Source organism: Botryllus schlosseri, unplaced genomic scaffold, assembly GCF_051294905.1.
Source record: "Botryllus schlosseri isolate E-star unplaced genomic scaffold, Bs_hap1 Bs41a, whole genome shotgun sequence".
Lineage (NCBI taxonomy): Eukaryota > Metazoa > Chordata > Ascidiacea > Stolidobranchia > Styelidae > Botryllus > Botryllus schlosseri.
Window position 1 is genome coordinate 1,972 of NW_027648650.1, and position 11,254 is coordinate 13,225.

An 11,254-nucleotide genomic window follows, 5' to 3' on the forward strand; every position below is an offset into this window, starting at 1 on the left:
TCTCAAAAATTACTCGCAACGTCTCCAAATGAGACTTCTCGTCAGGCGTTGCTACCACAATATCGTCACAATACAGAAAAGTATTAGGAATGTCCCCAAGCAACTCGTAAGCCAGTTTACACCACTGATCCCCACTGGACCGAAAACCGAACGGACACACATTGTACTGAAATTTACCGATTTCCTTAGCATAAAACGCTGTCAAATGGCGGTCTGACTCCGCCACTTCAATGTTGTGGTACGCGCTTGCTATGTCAAGAGTGGAAAATACCTTGGCCCCTGCCATTTGTGTACGCATCGACGCAATATTCGGTAATGGATAACACTGAGGAGCCACATGCGAATTCAAATAACGATAATCGATGCACAACCGCACCCCGGGAGGTTTCCCTCAACGTGACTCTGTTTTGGAACACACACGATCGGCGAGCAAAAATCCGAATCCGATTTTGAAATTACACCGCGCTCCAACATATCTTTAATCTGCCGCCGAACTTCTAACGAAATACTGGGGGTGGGATCGACCGTGGTTTCGGAGATTTCAAATACCCGAACGTCTTTATTCGCATGACATGTTTCATTTCGCGCCGTTTAACAGGTTGCCGGACCAAGATCTCCGGAAACTCTTTAAGTAAATCAGCGTATGGCGTGCGTTCACTCGCATCGATATGCGCGACAAGAGACGAAAATTTGTTCTGAGACAATTTTATTACAGTACTGCGGTCACGAGTCGCGAGTTCATCTAATTCTGGATCTAACAGCAACTTATGCTTTTTCATAAAATTCCAGCCCAATATTGGCTTCGACACTTCGGTTATTACACAAGGACATTCAAGTGGTTCATTATCACCAAACTGCAACATCAAAGTCTTAGTGCCATATGCATTTATCACGGAACCATTTGCTCCCCGAAATTGCCATTTCGGCGTATAGTGCCGAATCACATGTTCACTCGCTGGTAAATTAGAAATCATGGAACCACTGTCACTCAAGAAATTCAAACCATTTAATTTATCAAACGCATATGCCAAATACTCAAAATCAAAAGAATTAATACTTGGACCACTTGGATAGAAACCACTGCCATATAGTCATGAACTACGACCAACACATTTACGTTCACGATAGGCTGAAAAGCTCCGATCACCATATCGGTGATGATTCTGGCATACCCACTCAGTATTACTGCCACCTCGGGTACCAACGTTGCCTCCCCGATAATATCGCGTACCTCCGCGGTTTGACTGAGCCCTATTCTGCGTCATGGGAAAATGGTTCAAAGAGTCATCGCTATCATCACTTGGTTGCACTTTAACATCATCCAATTTCAATTCCGCCATTTGCTTCTCCATCCTAGCAAGTTGCTTACTTATCGACTCGATAAACTGCGTATCTTCCTCAGCTCTAACAACCGCGCGCTCCTTTTCCGGTTTTGCCACACTTACTTCATTAGTTTGAATGGAGTTATTACCCGGATTCAACCCCCCATTAAACAGCTCAACCGCGCGCTGACACATTGTATCAAAATCATCTCTATAATGTCCACGTAATGCGAAAGCGATGTCGGGCCTGCAGTACTGCAAGAACATGTGGCGCTTGAACCCCGCCATATGCGGTGAATTATCGGCCCCCGCACACAGTTGCCACTGTCCGCAAATCTGCCAAGCTTCTGCGATTTTCGACCAATTTCTGACACTGCAAACGTTGCGTTTTCGTAGTGATCGAATTTCACCTATTAATATATGTAGATGATTGCAAAGTGCTTTCAGTGTACAATGCTCCGTGCATTTCGATAGCATCGTTATCGTGCGTACAAGATCACAACGATATCATTGTATATTGGCGTACTGATAATCATCGTCATAGATTTATTTATTTAAATAATAGGGATGTGTGTGTATTGTGTACCTTTCGCAATGATTGCCTTCGGATTAGCTCTTCATCCGAGCTGAAAATGATTTGAGTCGCTACATTGCAATCCAGCACATATGTTTTCGAGTCAGCCAGCATATGCAGATAGTAATCAATGACCTGCGTTGTAAATAATCACCATACGAGTTCGAACTGAAGTAATAACTGCTCTTAGTTCTAGGTACATTCAATAGTCAATTACATTAACACGACTTACTTCACCGCTCAACCATTTGTCTGGACGCAAGGTTCCCAAATCTCCCGCGAAGAGCGTAGTTGAGGAAATATATGCAGCTACCATTTCAACTTCATTTCCTTTCGTCCAAAGTAATTCTAGTTCCTAGGGTTATAAAGTATATTGTACAGAAGTTAACTAAAATACCACGACGAATAACTTACTTCATTTTTTCCTTTGCCGATCTTTCTACGAGGCTCGTTGTCGAATTTCAATGTTTTTGATAGTTCTCCGGATGTAAAGCAGCCAGTCTGCCTTCTTTTCCTTTTTTTGAAAGTCGACTTCACCAATTGTTGTGTTTCCTTCGACAGTTTTGTTTTCCTTCTTCTTTTGAAACCGCGATGTAATAAACTATCCGCGAATATTTTAGATGACGTGACGATTTCTTTGTGGTATTTCAAAATGAATTTGTCAATTTTGCTACATCTTGTATTGTCCAAATATATGTTTTTCAGTTCATAAAAATGCTGCTCTATAATACCCTGTGTGCGGTTACAATCACAAATTGATTGCAAATTATTTTTCATACTTGCAGAGCGAATTTTTTCAAATTCCCTGCCGAATCTTTGATAAACAGCATTTGGGCAATCAGTTCCTGTGGCGTGGCGATCAAGATTGCCGAGTAAAAGTCCAGATGTAGCACCAAGTCTGGGAAATATTACGTTTTCAATTTTGGTAAAAAATGACTCTGAAAAATATTTGTTGGTTGTTGGCCATAGTCCGGGGTCATTTCCTTCTTGATAAGTTATAGATTTTTTAAATAATTCAAGTTTGTTTTTGTACCTCAGATAAAACGGGGATTTGTGTTCTTGACTCTTGTCGTGTATAATAAAATTCGCGAATACGTCATCGTCCTTTTGATACTCATAAAACTGATCCGGTAAATTTTTAAGGCTTTCATTTTTAGTCATATGAGATTGTAGCGCTCGGAAACTCTTTTCAACCCGGGGGGAATTTTGTCGCAGTAAAAGCACAACAAATAAGTGGTTAATAATGGCATCCATTTCGTGAATAGTTGAGGCTAGAAATATCATTGCCATCCAATGCATAGCATCGCGGTAGTACTTCTTAATGTAATATCTTTTGCACATAGTGGACGCGGCCTTCATGCAGTGGCTCAGGCAGTTGACAATTAGGGTTAAACACAAGTCATTACCCGACGCTTCACCCGTTACTATCCGGTACACACGATGATAATATTGGAGTCTGGTCTCACTGCAAAAGACGGAGAGAAAAGCGTTCCATAGGGCGACTGCGCCATCAAGTATTACCAATCTCGGTACCAACTTCGTCGAGCATGCATCTCTAAAACACCCGAGGAAATGTTTTATACTCTCAGTCGTATGGCACGTTGTAACGTAGCTTGCTACCGGTATCCCTGGCAGATCTTTGTAAGGGCTTCGGACCAAAATCGAATATATTTGAAAAGCTTTTCCTCCATCCGACCGAATAATTGTCCCAGTGGCATCAAAATACAAAATGTCTTTCTGGCACAAATCTTTGAATAATTCCATTTGAAAGGTTGAGAATAATGTGACGCTTAAAGGACAGCCTTGCCAGCCTCTAATGAATTGTGTTCCATCTTCCTCGTACATCTTCCTCAACAACTCAATGTTTCGGAAGACATCGGAAGTCCAGCCACAAGGCACACCAAACTTTGATTTTATTTTTCTTAAAACGTCCAATGACGGAGCGTATGTATGAGCTCCCGAAATCCGTTCCCTTTCGGTTTGGGCAACCCGGAGCTCTCTATGCAGCTTGGAAGGTTTTTTGCAGCTCAAATCTTTGCCAAGACCTTCACTGTCCGGCCCTCTCACCGGTCTCGATCGTTTGCACCCTATATGTTTTCGGCGTCCAGCAAGTTCCAGGTTACATTTTATTCCAGTTCCTTGGCGCACAAACAAGATTTTGCCTTCCACAGTACAATTACAGCATGTGTGGTGAGCACAGCGAAAGAGAACGTATCCTTCGTTGTAATTTTCAGGGGGGTTCAGCATTTGATTTTTCAAGTATTGATTCTTCACCACGGGTACGAACGGTCATAATATTGTGTCACTTTTTGAAAATTGGAATGTAATAATACGATTTTTTATTAAATCTGTTTTTCAATCTGTTCTTTGTCAATTTAGCCCAATCATTAAATTCGATGGTCCAAGTTCCGGATATTGCAACTTCATCTTCGTTAGTATTAAAAACATCCTCTCCAAAGCAGCCCAACCCAACAATCGTCTCCTGCCGTATCCAATCCTCGGATTCGCAAGTAGCGGGGAGGAGCTTAATACCGGTCTCAGCAGTGGAAGTAGCAACGCTGGCATGATCCGTAAGGAGATTACTATCGGCTAAATTTAGCGGAGTTATCGAAGGATTGGTGTATTCGGCTTCCACGCGATGGTGGAACAGATCAACGCCGAATCGAAAATCCGACAGAAGATTAATATCCAATGGATTTGATTGAGTTTCAGAAGGATTGGTGTCAAATACTCCTTCCACTGGTGGATGGTAAAATGAATGATCGAAGGTCGCATGAAAATCCTTCGCACCTTCGCACACGAAATGACATCGTTCCCATTGAGTCACACCAAAGCTTATCTCTAAACTTTGACGGTGAAATATGCATCTAGGATGAAACCACTCGGAACATATGTCGCAGCCTACCATAAATTCACTTGCGTTATACGGTGTCTTGCAAATGCAATAGCGATTTCCCAACGCGTCGGACGATTGGTAAGGACAAGTTGACTTCCCAGCGCTCGTGTCATTATTATCGGACGTAACGATTGCCGGATCTAGGTGCGCAGAACTATGATAGGGAGCAGAAGGAGCTTCTACGTCGACTTCCTCAGCCACTTCACACGTTTTTTCTATCTGGAAGAATCTCGTTGGGTCTTTATCAAACAACCAACAAATTTTTTTCATTTGTCCAATTGATGTACTTAAATGATTAGCCTTTGCATATTTGAATATAAGTTCCCACTTTCCAATTGTAGGCAAGCAATTACGCAATTTTGAATTCAAATATTCCTTATGGCGATTAAGGAAGCCTGTCAGTTTCGATTTCCTATCCTTGAATTTTTCCCACCTTTTTGTTTTAGCCAAAAAATCATCCATGTCCCATTCACTAAAATCGCATTCCTTCAGTCCCCTTTCTTTACAATACTTGAGCAATTCATTACAAATTCCATCCAGAGCTCCTCTGCGCGGTGGCTTGGTACCAAGAGGCATTTTCAAATCAGAGTCTTCCATTCCTGAAAAATGTATAATTTATTGATAATATATATATATATATTTATATGTCCTCATTTACAGTACACTTCTTTGATTTTTGAGCAGGGGCGGAAAATTATGGGACGAACGTTTTTGACTTACAGCACAAGAGTTGATAGATAAAAAATCAGATAAACTATGTTAGGGCAAGGTAGCTTATGCGCACAACAATCGACTCAAACTTATTGCTCAAAAATACGCAAGTACATTCTGAAGTTAGGCGAAAAGAGAGACATAGACGCGCCAAGCGGTATATGTGATTGCACAATGCGTAATTCACCTTAAACATGGCTGTTGAGACATGGCAATGCGTCTGTTTGCAGACTACAGATGCGTTTATACGTTGCATGACGAAATTGGTTTCAGTAATGGAATATGAAACCGCAATAAAACAGCACAGTCGAGGCACAAAGTCATCTCCCGCACAAAATACACCACAATGGTTCAAGCGCTGTACGAAACCGTTTAAAAGTAGCCTACAACTCGTTTCGGACAAGCTGCGAAAGCTGTGAAGACTTTTAAACGAACTTCGTGAAATTACGACGGACCCTTATTTTCATAGAGCAATGCTCTCCAACCGACTGTATCGCACACTCCGGGGTGTACCAATATTTTCACAGGGTGTACCACTTTAATGGGGTGTATTACAAAAGATCAATGACTGAGTGGCACAATAAATATGCAGGTTTATGTTTCAGACCTGTTTAGCTGATGTACAATTCATGGCATCACGGTTATCTCAATGTATGAAGCTTGTAACTTGTAAGTTATTATATTTGCGATGTCACAATCAAATATCTCTCTTGAAACCATTTGCAAATGTTACTTTTGCACTAGAACAGGGGTCACCAACACACGGCCCGCGAGGTATTATTTTGCGGCCCGCGACCTGACTTGAAAAAAATCGGAAGAACGCTTAGTAAATCATTTTGAAATGCTGAAATTGATTTCAGTTTAAACATATTGTTGGTGTTGTTAAAAGTAAGCCATTCTACTGTGGCCAATATCACTATTACTCATGAGTTGATACGGCTTTGGCATGGTAATAGTAATATCATTCCATGGATGAAGAATTTGCTGGTATGAATGGGCATATCGTCTTGACGTGCAATGGCCCACCACTGCCAAAACCGAGCTGCTTGAAAAACGACTTCGCACTATCCAAAAGACCATGCTTTACGAGGAGATAGTTGTCTAGCAAGTAGGCTAACCACAATATTGATTCTTTATTCCAGGGGTGGCCAATCTGCGACAGTAGAAGGGAAATTATGCGGCTGTCGACACTTTTAATTCAATTAGGACGTGTTGGCGGCCGTCAATATGCAAATTGAATTTACGAATTGACTCTTTAATTAATGATAGGCATGAATTATTCTTGAAATTTTCTTCGCCTTATCCGCGGTTCCATGCGAGTTGATTTTCGATTTTAATATACTAGTGTCTTTGTAATCTGAGTCCGACAGTACAGATGCGAACAGCAGCGGAATTTGATGCATGCACCACATAAAGAAATACAAATTTGTAATCGTGTTCTCATCATAACGAATAAATTGTATTCTGGTAGGCCTGCGTTTCCTGCGAATCCAATATATTTCCACTACCGACAAATCCGATGGGAGGTCAAGAAATAACTGCATGCAACTGCATGCAAGCTATTTTAAAACGCAACATCCCATTCCTTTCAACGCATATCAAACAATCACAATCAAGTAAATCAGAGATGTCAAACATACGGCCGCCAGACGATTTCATCCGGCCCGCGAAGCAATTCTGAGTAGGTTGAAAAATTCATCGCTCATATAGGTCACATTATAACCACCCGACTACTGGGTTTTAGTTCCACTCTAGGTACCACACCAGATACAAGCCGGTGAAATTGACGCTCAATTTCGAGACGGCAAAAAGTGCACACCTAGCTCGGAGGTTTATGGGAAATTGGTCCTACAAGTAGCTAGGCTATTCACAGAAGTGAAAACGCCAATGCGAAATCGTTATATGCAGTTCACACAAACGTATAATTCAAATATCTATGGTCGCACTGATGTGTCAATATCCGACCCAATTGGTCCCCGGATCGCTATTTAATAATAAGAATAAACCATTCTCCGTCGTCCGCGTTTACAGTTAAATATCTTGTATTCCTCACGACGCATACCGCCAGATTACGACTAAAGCAAAGGGTGCATATAAATACGCCAACTTATATCATCGTTAGAGACACTGTTCAATCGGTTCTCAACTGCATGTATTCAACCGGACAAGCATCATATTTTTGCCAGTTCCATCGCTCGAGAATGAAGGTGTTACGAATTGCTATAATACAACCCCTACGGCCAGTGCATATGCTTGTCAATAAACATTAAAGTGAAAAGCATGAGCACGAGGTAACATTTTCTTCTAACAATTCTTGAATCCGGCCTGCGACTTAATTTGAGTTTGACACTTCTGAAGTAAATGGTATTTTACATGACTTCGAGAGTTCCGACATGCTGAAACCGTGACATGGTAGCGCAACACCAATGGGTTGCGGGTTCGAGTCCGACCTAGGTCGACTCCGGAATTACTACCTAAGTGTTGGTGGTTCATCTAGGCTCCTCCTCGCCATCTCATCCGTGTGAGTGTAGTCTTATAAAAGCCTACAAGTGGACCGTGCTGTACAAGTCAGCAGCTACGGAGTAGCCTACAAATGAAAAAAAATTGGCGTGGTGTAAATCACCATAGTATTCGACAAGCACCACGGATAGGCTACCACACACAATAACAACACCAACTCGACGAAACTTCAACAGATTCACGTACAAATTTACAATACAAAAAGACAGCATTAAGTGAGGTTCCGATGTTACAATTGAGTTTCATGCATTCGTCGTGATTATATTTCGGGGCAATTTTGATTTTTGAAGTTTACCTATGGTCCACAAGGTCAAAAAGGCCGAGACACCCTGGTATAGATACATTTAAACAGTACTCACCTTCGTCAGAAACATTCGTTCCGTTGTGTTTTGGCGCCGCAATGATATATATACATAATATATAAATGTATAAGGTCGCCATCGCCATAATTAGCCTTTCGTAGTATTCACGATGAGAGATCCTTTGCAAGACAAACGCGGAAGGCCGAATGGCGTTGCGAGATATGTGATATGTTCAATCAAATGTAGTGTGGACACGTGCTTTATGCTTGAATATAGTTAGCTTATTTTATTATCTCGCGGTGTAAAAAGAATTGTATCATTTTCGTTCTGATGTCTGATTCTCTAAGATTAATCAACACACGGTGCAGTCCTTATAATTAAGATTTCAAGAAGTGCGATATGCCAGGCGCAACGAATTCGCGGGTAATTGTTGATCGCTGGCAACTTCGTTTTTGCAATCAACTGTAGGCTATACGAATATCGCGTCCACTAAACAGATTTTAATACCACGCGTCTCTCGTTTTTGCAATGCGAGGGGAAAATCGAGGGAAGAATGTTGATGTGTTGGCAGCAACTGCCATACCGATAGCTGATGTGTCGATTAATAGCGAAGGATTTATACAGAACTAGCCACTTTTTTATCGTTTCGACTCATTCCGCACATAATTTAACCATTTCAAACGGGTTTTCGCCCCCTTAAATATCATAAAGGCACCATATTTTCCTCAATATGCAAAAAAATACTATATTTGAACAGACAGCAAATATAAGAGGCTATATTTGTCATATATTTTAGGGATTTAAAAAGGGCGCCCTGCATTAGCGTCGACAATATCAGCCGGACTGTATAGGCTGAGATCGTGGAAATTTGAAAGTGTTTTTTGTTCTTCCACCAGAGTCACCACGGTTTCACAGCTGAGATGTCGGATCGACATCGCTTTGAGAATCATTGCTCTATTCCAGGGGTTCTCAACTTTCCTTGCATAACGGGCCGCATCTAAACAGCTAAAACCGATGTGTGCCGCAGAACATTATTACCGTAACATATATTTGTGGACTACTCTTATATTTAGGCTAATATAGCCTATTTACCAGTCGTATATGGGCATTGGGCATTTAGTACATTTATATGCATTCTACAGCATTAATGGACAACGTTCGTAAGCTTTCAGTTGCTGTTACTAGTGAGATTATGTCATCTTCCGACGGAACAAGTAAATCCCTTCATGAAGCGTGCATTGCATTCGGTCCCAAGTCGGTATGTGCAGTGTTCACCTTCAAACCCTTGCACCAGAGAACTGAACTCTCTGTTTCAATGCGTGAGCGAGCAACTATGAAATTACGGTAACTTTTTCGTTACAGAGGCCATTGTCATTTTGAGCTCCGAGTGATATGAGAAGAAGACTCATGTTCGAGGTAATTTCTGAGCAAACCAATCAACCCTTCTCCTTTCCATCCATGACTGATGCCCTGCAGCGAGAGTTACAGATGTCAGCTTTGTCAAGTTGATGTTGTTTGCTAGTTCCCACCCCCCACGTTTGCCCGGCCAGCATTACATCTACAAATATATCCACACCGATAGAATACTCCAATACAATTAGCGTTGCAATGTCCGTGGATATTGTGCAATGCTATGTTAAAGTAGTCTACGCGGCAACGTGTTTAAAAACATGTGAAACTGCAGCTTCGAAATTTGTTAGGTGAAGTTGTCCTTGCTGCGAAATTCCGGAAACAGCAGAGATTCGCACATTATAGTAACGTTTTGTTGAAAACACACCATTTCTAGCAGATTTCATGGGTTTAGCGATATACCAAGCAATTTTGAACCATGCGTCTTTAACGTCGTCGGCAATCTCAACCATGCCTCGAAATATGGATTGCTGGGCATGAGACCTAGCTAGCAACGCTTTTTTGTAAGATCAGGTGATATGTAGGGCTGGGCAAAATCGAGTACCTGAGTGATTCGATTCTGAATCGAGTATTTTGCTTCGAGCCGAGTCGAGTAATCGAGTATCACTTATTATGACGTCACATCAGTTTGGCAGATGACAAAATTCAAATATGAACTTTCAGCCTAACACAAATAATATAAAGCCTGTCGTACACCATGTAAAGGTAATTTGTAGCATTGCAATACGTGTAACGTATACTGTCATGCGAGCAATCGAAGTTTCAAGGCTTCCAGATTGGAAAATGGTATCGAATTATCATTTTCGTCGATAAATATACTCTTATTGACATGGAGCGTACGATTTCAGTACTCGAAAAAAGTCACCTTTTACTATTCGACTCGAATCATTAAGATTAATACTCGATTCAGATTCGAGTACTCGAATCATTGTGCCCAGCCCTAGTGATATGTATGTATAACTCCAGATGGAACGGTCCGAAGACCTATTCAAAACAATAGGAATCTAAATATCAAGAAACCAGAACACATTGAAGAATAAGAATAAATCAAACGAAACAGAGACGGTGCGATAAGAGAGCTTAAGTAGCTAAATTAATATGTAACAATACTATGCCGGTAGTAATTGCGATCATATTGAAAGATCTCGCCGGCCGCAGAATAAGCGTCTGTGGGTCGCATGAGGCCCGCGGGCCGCGGGTTGAGAACCCCTGCTCCAGTCGGTTATTTTGTATGTAGGCCTACATCGGAGTGAGGACGAAAAAACTCATAATGATGATCTAGATATCCCTGCGCGTTTCACTGTGCTGCTATTACCCAATTGTTAGCGAATAGTGAGCGAGGCAAGTTCATCTGTTTCTCATTTGGCTATCGTGTCTCTGCGCTGTCATATACGTAATAGAGTCGAATTTCACTGTCCTTGGAGAATTTGAGGTGGTTATGGTGCTCTGCCATTGGTAATATTCTGATTTTTGGAATCAGTGCGACAGTGGCATTTGATTGATACCAGTTCTTATCAAA

General features: G+C 41.4%; 1 protein-coding gene across 2 annotated transcripts; it reads right to left on the reverse strand.

The window, feature by feature from the left end:
• Positions 1-592: 592 nt before the first annotated feature.
• Positions 593-10,994, reverse strand: LOC145460063 (uncharacterized). Of its 2 annotated transcripts, none has more exons than XM_080338467.1 (3): positions 2,311-10,994; positions 2,129-2,251; positions 593-2,031 (listed from the first exon to the last, which is right to left on the reverse strand). In XM_080338467.1, exon 1 carries the CDS (start codon positions 5,387-5,389, stop codon positions 4,199-4,201), a length of 1,191 nt encoding a protein of 396 aa, XP_080194593.1. In that variant the 5' UTR covers positions 5,390-10,994; the 3' UTR covers positions 593-2,031; positions 2,129-2,251; positions 2,311-4,198. The 2 variants fall into 2 exon arrangements, with proteins under 2 accessions (XP_080194593.1, XP_080194592.1); XM_080338466.1 differs by having other exon boundaries at positions 2,311-8,146.
• Between the last annotated feature and the right edge of the window lie 260 nt (positions 10,995-11,254).

What these genes read in the sequence shown, in the direction of transcription:
- LOC145460063 (XM_080338466.1), bottom strand. Translation starts at nt 4,143, where the DNA reads ATGCTGAACCCCCCTGAAAATTACAACGAAGGATACGTTCTCTTTCGC. An exon ending in TCGGCAAAGGAAAAAATGAA is followed by an intron (nt 2,252 to 2,310) that starts GTAAGTTATTCG and finishes TTATAACCCTAG; the next exon opens with GAACTAGAATTACTTTGGAC. An exon ending in ACAAATGGTTGAGCGGTGAA is followed by an intron (nt 2,032 to 2,128) that starts GTAAGTCGTGTT and finishes TTTACAACGCAG; the next exon opens with GTCATTGATTACTATCTGCA.